This window comes from Cryptomeria japonica, chromosome 11 (genome assembly GCF_030272615.1).
Source record: "Cryptomeria japonica chromosome 11, Sugi_1.0, whole genome shotgun sequence".
Lineage (NCBI taxonomy): Eukaryota > Viridiplantae > Streptophyta > Pinopsida > Cupressales > Cupressaceae > Cryptomeria > Cryptomeria japonica.
The window spans coordinates 265,123,296-265,138,380 of NC_081415.1; the positions used below are offsets into that span (position 1 = coordinate 265,123,296).

Sequence of the window (15,085 nt, forward strand, 5' to 3'; positions counted from 1 at the left end):
GCTTTTTTGGCCTGCTTTTTTCTAAAAATAGAAAATTTCTGTTTCTAAAAGTTGCTTTTTTTTTGAGGTTTTGGGTTGTTCCAAGTCCAGAGCAAGTTTCAAGTCGGAGGAATTCATCCAAAATGCACTAGTTATGAAATAGTTTCAAATCCTGAGGATGCATTCCAAAAAGCTAAGTTGAAGATCACAACGAAAGAGCTAAGTTTGTAAATTCCTCGTTCAAATCATGAAGGTCGCGTGGAAGGAGAAAAGCTAATAAGTGAAGATCAAGGCATGACGAAAGTTTCTCAATCATGTGACAAGTCTACCATGGGGAAGTATCAAAATTTCCAAGGGGCACATGAAGTCCACCCTCTAGTTGAGAAGGTTCCCCGTCAATCAGCAAAGTTTGTCTTGGTAGATGATACAAACCTCCTTGCTTATTGGCAAAGTCCGCCCTCAAGGTGGTGTAGACTTCCTTGGCTAGAGGTGAAGTCTGCCCACCCCTTTGGTGATATTTCCAATCTCATGTTGAAGTCCTCCTAGGCACATTTAAAAGTTTCTCAATCATATGTCAAGTCCGCCCTAAGGAAGAATGTCAAAGCGATTAAGTGTTGAGGGGTAAGAAGGTTGGTTAAGTATGACCAATATTGGCAACATTCCTTGGCAGGACCCCAAGTCCGCCATACCATGAGAAGGCAACTCAAGAAATTAATGACAAATCTGATGTAAGTGTTAGCTTTTTTGAAGAAAAAGGGGTAGAAATTGTTAGAATCTTTGATACCAATAATGAACTGGAGGAAAACTGAGAGGGGAGGGGGTGGGGGGTGAATCAGTTTTCCACAAGTTAAACGTTAATGCAGATTATAAACCATTTACCAGAGCACAATATAAACAACACAGTGAAAGATAAAGCATGAAAACACATAACACACAACACCAATATTTTTGACGTGGAAAACCTGGTAAAGGTAAAAACCACGATGGGAAACCCTACCCACTGTCAAATAATACTTCTGCAGTAGTATGTGAAATAATTACAATGGGGATTGCACTTGCAATCAGGCCAACCGCCTAGAGCTCACTGCTCATCACAAAAAGAAGTCTCACTGACTTACATAAACATCGGATTACAATCCGGAGAAAATGAATTGTGAAGATAGCATCTCATAATGCTTGATGCAGTTCCGGTTAAGCACAAATGTCTGCCTTGCAACTCTAAATCCTTCACACCCTTCGCTTAATGATCTATCTCTGTTCGCACAATTACCTCTCTTTGATAATGTAGACATAACCATCCCATACCATATTACATGAATAAGACACCTATAAATACAGATCATCAACCTTGATAACAAGGTCGGCTAAACCCATAAACCATAATTACAAAAATCACATCACGCTATACCACCGGACCAATATTATGATTTACATTACATAGCATGGACCTAATACAAATTCCAAATCAATTATATCCACCGGACCAATATCAACACGTTTCACCAATCAGTAGAAACCCTCAGTGTAATAACACAAAATTACCAACCGGATCCAAATAGGATCACCAAATCATCACGCCAACCAATGCGAAGCCACCAAACAAATATGACACGATCAAGAACACTTTCAGCACGTTGGAAACCATTTCTATAAGTCGGACCAAAATCACTTAACCATTTCATCGAATATCACCAATCGGTAAAGCCAACTGGTACCAAGAATATCAACCGGTAATCCAGAACATAAGCGATAGCTTTTAGAGCACCAAAACATGAACCAATTGAATATGACAAGCATATAACCATCCTAAATAACCATCGAAAACTGAGATCAACGATCTGATCATACCGGATTAAAAACAGGCCAAAACCAAGTCCAACCGGAACATGAACCAATCCGGACAAGTCCAACCGGGATAGCAGCAACCAACCGGGTAAGAACCATATCCAACTGGAGCACAGTGTTGACATCAATGACAATACATAATCACTGTTGCCAACATAAATAATGCTAAGGTTTGGGAGAGTAATAGCTTCCGGAGCACCAAATCATGAACCAATTGAATATGACAAGCATATAACCATCCTGAATAACCATCGAAAACCGAGATCAACGATCTGATCACACCGGATCAAAAACAAGCCAAAACCAAGTCCAACCGGAACATGAACCAATCGAGACAAGTCCAACTGGGATAGTAGCAACCAATCGGGTAAGAACCATATCCAACCGGAGCACAGTGTTGACATCAATGACAATACATAATCACTGTTGTCAACATAAATAATGCTAAGGGTTGGGAGAGTAAAGTGGAAACACATTGTAAAATTTCTTAAGGTGGAATGAAGTCCGCCCTAGGGGTGAAATTTCTTACTACATCACCAAATCCGCCCTCCCTAATGGAAATCCTTCCCTAAGGTACCACCAAGTCCGCCCAAGCACATCTAAACCTTTCCTTAAGCCTTGGCAAAGTCTGCCCTTGGTTGGAAAGGAAAGAAAACAATCAAAACAAAAAAAGATGTGCTAAAGGGAAAAATGAGGTTGAGCTTGGATGAATAAAGAAGGATAAAAACAAAGCAAAGCAGTTTACTTGGCTTGAAGGAGATTTGGGATAAAGCAAATAAAAACAAACACGTGCAATTCACCAAACTTGGGAGAAATTTAGAAATTTGTGAATTTGGCAAAGTCAACATAAAGCTGGAAAAGCAATTCGCCTAGGATGGAAGTGAAGATTGATAAGGTGGATTTAAAAACAAATAAACAAAAACTCATCCATGTGAAAATTTGCCTAAGGAAAGAGATGGAGGTAATTCAAATGCAAAGTCAAGAAAAACAAAAATTCGCCTAAGTGGGAAATGGAAAGATTGATGAGTGGGTGGAATTAAAGCATAAAACTCATCATATGAAGGAATTCACCTAAGAGAGAAGGCTTCTAGATGGATGAAAAATAGGAAATTGTAAGAAGTTTTAAAATTTTAAAAATAATAAAATAAGGAAAGTTCAATTTGATAGAAATTGTTCAATGTGGAATAGAGTGTTCATACTTTTGATAATTGGATTATTTTTCAGTTATTGTACAAAGTTAGCATGAACATGTGAAAGAAACTTAACTTGTATTGTTTTATTCATTGTTCAAGATGTTGGTGAATATAAGTGATATGAGAATCTTGTGAGTTTCTTAGAAGATTGCATCGTTTTTGTTTAGTTGTTGAATTTGGCGAAGCAATAATTGGTTTTGATTCCACTTTTACAATTTCCGTCTCCGGAGTTTATAGGATTAGATTAGGATTAGAACTATCTTTCTAAACCCTCATCCTTTTTGCCCTTTTTTTTTTAAGTCGTAGTAAAAGTATGATTGAAAATAGCTTATTGTAAATTCATTCTAAAAAAAGAAATAAAGTTAAAAGTGTCAGCAGTCAGCAGAATTCTTTGATTGATTCACTCATCGAACAATTGTGTAAGTACCCCTTGAGATTATCAGCATATCACAACAACAAACCAACTGAGATTATCTGCATTGAATTTGGAACCTTGGAGTTGTCTTTGTGATCACACAGTCAATTTGTTTAGCACATAAGAGTATTTTGATCGAGAGAGAATAGGATATCTCTAGGTATTTTATTCTTAGCTGCTTGTGCATAAAAAACACACCAACAGGAGGGACAGAGGAGTATAACTACTCTGGGTTAGTTTCTATTAAACCTAAATTTTAGCTACTGACTAATTGTTATAAATGCATTGGTCCACCTTGCAGATGGTAGATAAATAGCACGCATAAATCTAGTTCCCGCCCTGGTTGAAAGAGGAACCCATTGGCTTTAAAATTTGATGTTAATCATTGTTAAACAATTTGTGCTGGCTTGCATTGAGGAACTACTTTGTGTTTTTTATTTCAGTTATTTGGGCCAAATGAAAGTTTACTATCTGATAAAATCAATATGTTACTTCATGTATGAATGAATTTTCATGTGAATGTGCAGATGAGTGTTGCTAAACAGTGGAAAGAGTTCATTGACTACAATGACAAGATTGGCTACATATTCCATGTAAGCAAATGGTCAGAATTTTTAATATGTTTTTTCATGGAACTTTAGGTAACTTTGTCAACATGATAATGATTTTTTATTCATGACCAACTGTATTTTTAACAGGACGACGCAAAGAAGGATAAATCTGTTAAAAACAGATACACATTATAAAGAGGATAATCTCAAGTCTGTATTTTGTTTGTCTTCCGAATTGTATGAAAAGAAATTTGCAACCTGCAGTATCTTCCAACAATTTCGAGTTGTATTTTGATAGACGAAGACAAAAGCAGTATAATGTGGTAGTTGTATTCACCATGTGATTTAAAAAAAATATAATTCATTTGACAGAGCTGCAGTTTGTTTAGTTTCGCATTAAGTAATTTACAGTTTTGATTTATTATTTTAAATATTTTGAATCCATATCGAGAACATATGTATACGAGAACTGCTACAAAACATTTACTTGGAGTTTAGAACTATGGAAAGTTTATGGGGACTTGGCAAGATTAGAAATGCACACTTCTTTAGAGAGGCTTTGTCATATATATTTTTGTTTTCTATTTGGAAGAGAAACTTGCTTCAGTTTTTATGTAATGCCATGTAAAATTGCAGCTTTCAAATAAAAATATATTTCAGTTTCTCTTGGAAATAATTTTGCTCCTATTGAGTTAAAGCCCTTTGCCAGGTATCAGGGAGATGGTTTATGAAATAAAAAAATTAGTAAACATGGAATTTCTGTACATGTAAGGAAGCCTACTGGTGTCAATGCATGTATAGGTTTATAACGAAAGGTTTACCTAATTGTATTGTCCCAAGTTCAAAGGTAACTGCATCTTAAAAAGTTAAAAATGTGAAATGCCCAAATACGTTTAACATCTTTATTCTATTCTATTGATAAGAGGAGACAGGTACTAAACTATTGATTTTAACTTATAAATTGGAAATGTTGGTCACCTTCAAATGCATATCTTTATTCGTTATGCACATATTTGTCTTCGAAATAACATTAGAGAAGACAGCAAGATTTCACTGGAAAGTCCAAAGAATAAGGGGATGGCTTCACCTTGGTTTGGACTATCAACCAGTGTAATCACAGAGGAGGGAAGGAGAAAACCATGTTTAAACCCCTAGTGCAAACTAGAATCTGTCGGCCGCTCGTATGTATTGTGTCAAACAGTAATTTGTTTCCATAAATTTCTGGTCCGACCAATTTTTATACTCCATTAAGCATTATCCATTCTTGTGGAAAGAAGAAATGACAGTTGAATGAAGTAAAACATAAAAATGATTTGTCTAAAGGAAAATGGCTACGTTGATACCAAAGAACTCTGGCCTTGACTACAAGGATTTTAAATTGTCACAAATATTTAAATGTATGGATTTTAGAACTATATTTTTGAAAATTAATATCAATATATTTAGAGTCAAGTGGCCCACTCTAATTGTCTCTTCTTCTCGATTGTGTACCGCCTGGTTTATGTTTGATATTACACCCCCAACGGCTTGCATTTGTTGTGAAGAGATGTTGTATTTGAATCAATAGAGTACAATATTTATATTTATAAGAGAAATAAAATTATATATTCGTTATTTAAAAAATAAAAATAAAAAATATGTTTAAATAATATAATATTAAACATAAGAGTAATTTAAATAAAAATGGATATAAAAATATTTAAAAGAAATAATTTTGAATGTACTAAAAATATTAAAATTTAAAATAAAATCTTGAAACAAAGTCTTTTATAGGAAAATAAATAATGTGATTGGTTTATATTCAAGTGGTTTTATAGTAATTTATATCATCATGTGTTTTATTAGGATTTGGTTGTGTATTGATTCATATTTTATAATGACTAGCCAGATGATGCACCTCATTCACATGGGGCAACTAGAGAGGAAATACCCTTGTCAACACTTTTATATCATGTTGTGTTTTATTAGGATTTGGTTGTGTATTGATTCATATTTTATAATGACTAGTTAGATAATGCACCTCATTCACATGGGGCAACTAGAGAGGAAATACCCTTGTCAACACTAACACCCCATTAAGTGTAACTTAGGGAGATGTAAAGATGTAAACATTGGTTTTCACTACTAACAAATACATTTTCAATAACAAAGAAATGGAGAAAACCTAGTGGAGAAAAAACTTCTTGAGAAAAGAGAAAATAAGAAAAATACTCTCTAGAAGATGAGAAGGAAAACAAATTATACAAGGAAAAAGTCCTGCCACAAGAGAGAAGAGTGACCATACAAACACCCTTATCGTAGAATTTGTACCCATGATAGATGCTCAAAGTTGTATGTAGAACATAGTCCATGATTGTCAAACAACATTCCTCCCCTTGGGAAGAAATAAAACTAAAGATGCAAGCAAGATGTGTTCCCATTCTTGAAAGGAATATGAAGGAAGAAAACTCAAAATGTATTAAGTCTTTGAGAATTGCTCTCGTGTCACCATTTCGATGTTGAAAGATGCCACTACCAGTTAGGTGTTCCAAGCAACATCGATGAAGATGACAATCCAAAATCTAGTAGAGATGAATGAATAACATGATTCAAAGATGCATACATCTCCATTGAAGATAATTATGCCTCCTCCAAATGCTACTCAAAAGTCTCCAAAACCATGTAAAATTATGATAGATGATCATATGGAGAAAGACCAAGAGGGTCTAAAAGGTCCCTCATAACAATTGAAAGAATAATTAACCTCATCAAAGAGAAGATGAATACAATGAAAGATGCCTCCCAAATTTAAAATATGATACTCTACAAATAATCCTACAATGTCTATTAAGTACTCATCTTGAGTACCCATATTTGGAATATGATGTATCTCGCTACATTGAATCACAAGAAGCCATGCATGTAGCATCACATGTATCATTAGAAGCAACAATGAAGACGATAATCCAAATTCTAGTAGAGATGAATTTAGAACATGGTCCAAAGATGCATATATCTCCTTTGAAGACAATGATGCCTCCTCCAAATGCTCCTTAAAAGTCTCCAAGACCATGTAAAGCTTGATAGGTGATCATATGGATAAACGCGAAGAGGGTCTAAATGTTCCCTCATAACAACTGAAAGAATAATTAACTCCATCAAAGAGAAGATGAACACAATCAATAGTGCCTCCCAAATTTAAAATATGAGCCTCTACAAATAATCCTAGACAATGTCTATTAAGTACCCATCGCAAGTAGCCATTTCTAGAATATGATGTATATCTTGCTACATTGAATCATAAGAAGCCATGTATGTACATCACATGTATCATCAAAAGAAACAATACATGGATGAGATGATATTTCGAGGGTCAAGAATTTGATCACATGTGAGAATACCTAGGTTCAAGTAGCTAGAATTCTCCTCAAAATCATAGTCTACACTATAGCTTATTAATAACCAAAGGATCAAAGCAATCATTGGAGAAAAATATGAAAGTGTATAGTTGAGATGCATGATCAACAATCCAAATAGAAATAATATCTCTACTCTCAGAGTCTTGAATGATAATTGAATTAGGAGTGATTTCCACAATCTTCCCTATTCCACCATAAGTAATCTAATAGATGGAAAGAACATTGTTTGACGGATGAGGTTCTCGAAAAACATCATTGAAAGTGCCATCCCTAATATCAATAAATTGTATCCTCATTACATTCATATAAGTATTGTTGCCCATTATAATAGGTGACATACCACAAGGCTGAAAAGATGAGAACATAGATTGTGAAAAAGCCTTGTTGAGAAGCATCTCCCTAAACCAAGACCCATGGAAGCATAATGTTTTTTTTTTAGTTGTAATAAAAAACTTGCATGGTCTTTTTCCTTATTAGATTTTGACTATTTTGAATGAGAAGAAAAGTAAGTTGACTTAGACATTTTAGAAGGTAGATCAATGTTATTTTTCTTAAGAAGATATTTTAATTCATCAATGTCTTTTTTATTGCAAGAGTGGACAAGTGGGTAATGGGTTTTTAAGATGAACGGGTCTGCGAAGTGGAAATGATTTGGCTGGGAAGCTCAAGAACTTGGAGGAAATGGGGGGTAGATTAAATGAGCTCTTTGAGAAGGTGACATAGTAAAAAGCTTGAACAAGACTGTTCAAGAACTGAAAGAGAAACACAAGCTTTTGTTGGGCATGGTGGAGCAGATGGATAGATGAAGTCAGGAAATGGTAACGAAAAACTCAACCTCCCTCAAGCCATACAAGATGAGATTGATCAGAAGAGAGCAAAACACAAGTGGCATGTGCTGTCTCTTGCATCAATGGAGCTCTCTGCTTCCATGATTAAGGACACCCTGATAACTCCATTAAAGATTCAAACAATAAAATTTCCTTCTCTGACAAAGTTTTATGTAAGTGTTGGCAGGAAGGCAATGCCTTTGCTTAGCAGGCTGGATCTCTTTGTGTCTTTGGTGGTTGACTATTTTTTGCTGGTTTTTCAATGGTATGTGTTGCTTGCTCTATCTCTGGTTTATTTAGTTAGTGGTTTTTGTTGGTTTTGGTTTGTTGGGTCCATTTTTTGGCTAGGTGCACCTCTCTCATGTGCCCTAGATGACGTTTTTTATGCGGTTATGTAAAAAATTGTAATCGTATGGGTTTATCCTACTTTTTAATTAATTAGAGCAAAAGTGTTCTTCATGCCCAATATTTATGTAGTATGTACAAGTAGGCTTCTCCTTCTTAGACGTGTTCTCTTTTTAAGAGGATTTTGTTTGATTGTCTTGGCTTTTTCTATTCTTTTAGCTAATTATCCAACAAACCTTGAGTTTGTGATGGATTTTTGAGACCCATAGAAAGAAGATTTTGTTGTTCATGTATTAAGATCTCAAAATAAAAAAAAACTACAAATGGAGGTGTATTGTATACAAATCCCATAGTCAACCTGTGAGTTGAAAGCTAAAAACAAAAGTTACATATATAGGACCAAGTTAGCTTAGTATATTTTGGATCAACTAAATGTCCTTTTTTTTCAATACCACATGATTTACATCATCAAATTGAGTAATATAATCCAGGATGTTGTCAAAGTTATTCAATGGTCAAGGCTCGTCAACTCATTATCAATTTGGTAATCTTTAACATATGTGTTGTGCCATATAATAATTTTAATTTTTTTCAAGCTTCATGAGAATATTTACATGGTTCAATTTGAAACATTAGATGAAGGGAAAAAGGCTATAAATAAATCCAAGATCTTTTGCATATTAAATAATCTATTTTATCTTTTAAGTACAACCAAGTTGCATTAAGACAATCATTGCATGTTTATGCCAAGTTACATAATTATAAGATGTTAGCAATGGATCCTTAAAATGATCCTTAGGAATAAAAAATCACTATCAAATATATCAAAAACAAGCACCAAGCGACCTTGTTTTTAAAATAATTCAATCAAGAATCCATCAAGAGTGATTTGACACTGTATATATATTACGCTTACAATGTTAAGAGTTTTGTTTCAAAGTTTACAATGTCAAGATGGAACAAATATGAAAAATACAATAGTTGTTGGCCATTTGGTGGAATTGATTATGTGTTGCATTGATGTTTTGTCATTGATGTCAACACTAGCTGTTTGGATGCTTTACTGACACCCTTCTAGTCCCAGTAGGTTAAGTGGTTTCTGGTTAACTTGGATTCGGTATGATCCGACAGGATTTGGTATAGTCTGGTGATGGAATTGGCTTGCTCATGATATTTATACTCATATTTGGTCAATTGGTTTTGGTCTGGTGATTGGATGCTATCCTGCTTGCTTAGAAGATTGGTTTCTGGTTCCAACGAGGGTTTCATCGATAGAGCTTTTGATGGAGATCTTTGATGAATTGCATAAGTGGTGTTGGTGCAACTTTTGATGGAGTTTCAAGATGCTGTTGGTGATCATATTTGAGACGTGGCGGTTGGAGATCATTGCTAAAGCATGTGGAACTATACTTGGTCTCGATTGATCTAGGTTATGGACCGACTTCAATGTAATGTGTGGATAGGACCTATTGATGTATTTTTAGGATGTCTTATGTGCCGATATTATTTGTTTGGTCTAAGGCCGACATGGTTTGTAATTATGTAATTGGTTTATTATCTGGTGGTGGACCTGATTGTTTATGGTCTATGGTTTGTATAAATAGATGTAAGATCTTATTGTAGATCATCATGGTTAACGTAAGAGGTCATGGTCAAGGAATGTAATGTGAGAATAATGTAATATCATTTAGGTAGAAGAGTTGGTCAATCATTGGAGATCGAATTGGGTTTATGTAAGAGGATTTAGTCCTCTCATATTGGGCTTAACCGAAACTGTACTTTGGCATAGGAGATGCTATCTTTTGTAGTTCAACACTTCTCCAGATTGTTGTCTGGATTTATATGTATTCAATGAGGCTCCTTTTGTTATGAGAAGTGCGCTCTAGGTTGTTGGACTTCCTGCAAGTGCAGTCCCCTTCATTGTAATTCACATACTTACTGCAGAAGTATTATCTGACTATGGGTAGGCTTCCCACCGTGTTTTTTCCCTTTACCGGGTTTTCCACGTATAAATCTTGGTGTTATGTGGATGGATTTTATTCCATGATTAGTGTTTATGCTTAATTGATTAACTACTATTCCAGTTTTATTGTTTTGGGTTCCGGTATTAAAGTTTTAATTGCTGTATGTTCCTGTAATCTGTGACAACTGATTCACCCCCCCTCTCAGTTGTCTTCCGGTTATTTGAACTGTCTAACAATAGTAGCTTAGAGTGAGATCCTCAAATTGGAATTAGAATTTCCCAATATGATCTATATTAAAAATGATGCCTTTCCAAAAGAATAAAACTTTCTCTAGGTGTTAGTATGTCCAAACTATCAACCATATTTCAAATATGAAATAATATAAATAAAAGATACTTGAGGCTAAATTTAGAATAAGTGCATAAATAAATTTAATGAGCTCCTCAATAGTTTTCCAGCTTTGAAAGAATTGTGAAATTGAATAAACATGTAAAAGCTACGAGCTTGGAGGTCTAGGAGTGAAGCTATGCTTTTAGTTAGCAATAAAATACACATGTATAAAAAATGTCCCCCACCTTTATGAAGTGCTTGAAACCAACATTTTGATAATATCTCATTTGTAAAAAATGATTCTCGGATGAAAAGTTATGATAAAAAGGAAAATAATAGCTTCCTTATGCAAGAAAGAGGGGTCAAATCATTGCTTGATGGAGAAACCTAGTGGTTACACCGATCTAGATGGCCGTTATGTAGTGGATATATGGATCTGCGATAGAGCAGTCTTACAGGCGGGAGAGTCCAATGTAGGTGGTAGAGATTAGGGAGAGGTGGTGCTTAGGGGTGGGACTTCACAAGGTGTACAAGAATGCTCAATTCTCTATTTTATACGATATCCATCTCATTAGCAAAAGGGGTTTCAGCAAATTGAACCAAATGTTAGGGGTTCAAGACCATAACCATTCAATACCATCTAGACTTATATATACTAATGGTCTTAATTAATGCATCTACACAATTCACAAATGTTTCCACATTGTAAACAACCTTCCTATGCTTAATTATGTGATAAACAAATTGATACTATACATAAATGTGCTTCATCCATTCTTGAAAGGTCAACTTATTTACCATGTTAATGTAACTTTAACTACCACACTCAACCAAAATTACGTCCTAACTCAATCCAATATCTAAACAAAATCTCACAACATAATAGGCGTTATGTACCATTCTATTGTCAAAATAACAATCCCATCCTATATATTAATAATTAAATTTATTATACCACCATACAAGATAAAAACACACGTATTATTAGACCTCTTACTATCCAATATCACCTACCCAATCAAAATTTATAAATCTGTGTATGTATTGAGTGCTACAATTCTACAAATCATCCTACATTAATTGCAAATCATCCTAAAGCTACATGAACCAAAAACACATATACAAAAATCAATAACCATCAAAGACATAAAATTTAATTAAATACTCATAGTCAATTCACACATAATAGATAAAATGAAAATAATAGGGTTGAAATTATAAAATAGTTCAACATGTACAAATCTGCATATATAACATCTATGACATATATATCTTATAAAATAGGCAAATAATATAGGCTAGTATAAAACCTCATTGATAAGATACATTGATGATAATAAAAAATATCACATATAAAAATAAAAAACATGGAAAAGGATTTTTCAAGAATTGAGATGGTGCTCAACGGCTCTCCCGCCCACCCTCATTCAAAATGCTCTACAGGTTCTGTGCCTGCTGCGTTCGCTACGTTGGTCTTTGGTTGTGGCCCTTTCACGACTGCTTCTGATCTGGGGGGATTCTGCCTCCACTCCCTCCTCATGGCTACTGATTCAGGGGTTCTACTGAAAATGATATGTCTTCTCCTGTTGCTGATTCTCTAAAGGGTGTGGTTTTTGGTGCTGGGGAGACTTTGGCCCCACCAAGATCTTCTTTTGTTGGTAAATGCAGCTTTGCTCAGCTTGCCAGATCTACTGCCCAACACTCTAAGGGTATTCGTCCTCCCTTGTGGTGGTCTTTGGGCCAAATGTTGTGGACAATATCAGGTTCTACCAATGGGTAAGTGCACCAAGATGGTGAACAAAAAGGGGGGTATAAGTGACCACTTTTTTTCTTTTGAAAACAGGTAAACCTGGACTTCAAAGAGCTATTTGAAGGTCATGCACTCAAAACTAGGAGCTGAGAAAAGAATAAGAATTGTAGTACTCTGAATCTAGTTTCTAAACTACTAACTTTTTTAAAAATTGGATAAGATTAAGAGGGTCAAACCTTTCACGCACGAAAAACTGTTCTTGATTTTTTCAAAAAAATATAACATAGCCTTTTTCATGCATTGCACAAAATATATAGTTAGATTTAGTATTTTGCAAAACCCTTTGGTAGGATGATAGGTAAGAGTGAGATCTAGAAGTTGTGTATTTTTTTGTAATTTTCCGTTGAGTATTTTTTTTTTTATGATTTTTGTGCAGTGACTGCATCTTGAAAATTTGGTATGTGTTCGTGCGCTGGGCATAACTTGCATCAAAATAATAAAAAATACAAACTTAAAAAAAAAAAAGTGTATAGAATCTAGTTTAGAACAATAATATGTAATTTATTTTGAATGCGGTCAAGTATATCAAAAGTTATTAAAAAAATGGTAGACATATGTCTGTGAGGACTGTCAAGGCACTGATAAAGAAAATTAAAGTTTACTATGCTAATGTTGTCCAAAAATAAAAAAATTATATGGTCAGAAAACTAAGAAGATGTGTGAGATTATGGAGGTAATTTTAGAGATACCCACTTGATCATTTGTAAACCTGATGACGATGAAGTCAAGAAATCATGTTGGAGGATGAAAAAATGTGTAAAGGGACAAAAACGGGGGGAAAATGGGCTTGCAAGCCTTAGGGTTGCTTTCCAACCCTCTTACCAAGCCAAAACCCGCATGGATTTTGAAAAACAAAAAGTACTATTCGCAGTTCTAAATAACCCGTACGGGTTATGTAAAACTAAAAACATTTTTTTTTGTTTCACAAAACCTGTACGGGCTTTGAAGAACTAAAAACATTTTTTTTTGTTTCACAAAACCCGTATGGGTTATGAAGACATAATAATGTATGCTTGTAAAATTAGCATTTACTATACATGTTTTAGACATACCTAGATAATATGTGTTTATGTATGTATATATGCATATCTATAGTTATATATACATATATTTATATAGATATATGTATATATGTTTGTATACATGCATGCATCTCTTCTTTTCCTCTCTCTCTCGTCTTCCTTCCCCCATCATTGTATTTGTCTATTCTGAGACCTAATTATCTTCCTTGAGTTCTATCTCATCTCTCTCCCCCTCACACTTCTCTCTTTTTCGATTCTCTCCCCCTTTTCTCCTTCTTGTTCTCTCTCTACCTCATGTCTCTCAGCCTGTCCTCCTCCTACTCTCTCGTCCTATCCCATTCTCTCTCTCTCTCTCTCTCACATTATCCTATCCTATTCTCACTCTCTCCCCCTTCTCTCTCTTTCTCTCCCCCCCCTCTCTCTCTCTCTCTCTCTCTCTCTCTCTCTCTCTCTCTCTCTCTCTCTCTCTCTCTCTCTCTCTCTCTCCTTTTCCCAATCTCCCTCCCTCTCTCCCTCTCCTTTTCCCAATCTCCCTCCCTCTCTCCTTCTCCCTATCCATCCATCCCCCTCTCCCCATCCTTCTCTCTCTCTCTCTCTCTCTCTCTCTCTCTCTCTCTCTCTCTCCCCTTCCTTTTCCCAATCTCCCTCTCCCTTCCTCTCTCCCTCTCCTTTTCCTCTCTCCCTCCCTCTCTCCATCCATCCATCCATCCATCTCTCTCTCTCTCTCTCTCTCTCTCTCTCTCTCTCTCTCTCTCTCTCTCTCTCTCTCTCCCCCTCCCCCTCCCTCTCCCCCTCTCCTTTTTCCAATCTCCTTTACCCAATCTCCCTCTCTCTCACTCTCCCTCTCCCCCTCTCCTTTTCCTAGTTCTACATAACCCGTACATGTTATGAGAAATTGTGAAAGTTGACATAAACGGTTTCCATAACCTGTACGGGTTATGGGAAAATCTTAATATATTTTAGTCCCAATGGCCTAAAAACTAGCATTGCAAGTTGTTTGAAGGCCCCACTTCTTTTGCACATGATTTTCTGGGATAGTAACAGTTAGGTTTTCATATTATTTTGTCACTTTTGCTTTGGAATGATTGATTTGTCTTGTATATTGGATTGTTTTTGAAGTTATTTTATCATTGTTACTTTAGATTATAACAAAATCATGATCATTTGTTGTTTTTTTTCTTTGATCATGATTGATTTGTCTTGTATTTTTGTTTTTTTTGAAATTATTTTATTATTGTTACTTTAGATTATAACAAAATGATGATCATTTGTTGTTTTTTGGCTATTTGATTAAGGATTGTCATCATGATGTTATGTGTAGGACAATGGGAAAGAACAAGAGAGGAACAAATGAACAAAGAGATGCAGCAAAGGAAAGACAAAGGGAGCATATGGAGAGATTTCGT

At 35.1% G+C, this 15,085-nt stretch overlaps 1 protein-coding gene across 1 annotated transcript in view; it reads left to right on the forward strand.

Annotated features, from left to right (window-relative positions):
* The window catches only part of LOC131069718 (eukaryotic translation initiation factor 4E-2), a 30,170-nt gene extending 25,620 nt beyond the window's left edge, over positions 1 to 4,550 (forward strand). The window contains exons 4-5 of the mRNA XM_058005253.2: positions 3,960 to 4,025; positions 4,131 to 4,550. Coding sequence (XP_057861236.1) covers positions 3,960 to 4,025; positions 4,131 to 4,178 — 114 coding nt within the window. The 3' untranslated portion in view covers positions 4,179 to 4,550. The remainder of the gene's footprint in view (positions 1 to 3,959; positions 4,026 to 4,130) is intronic.
* The last annotated feature ends 10,535 nt before the right edge of the window (positions 4,551 to 15,085 follow it).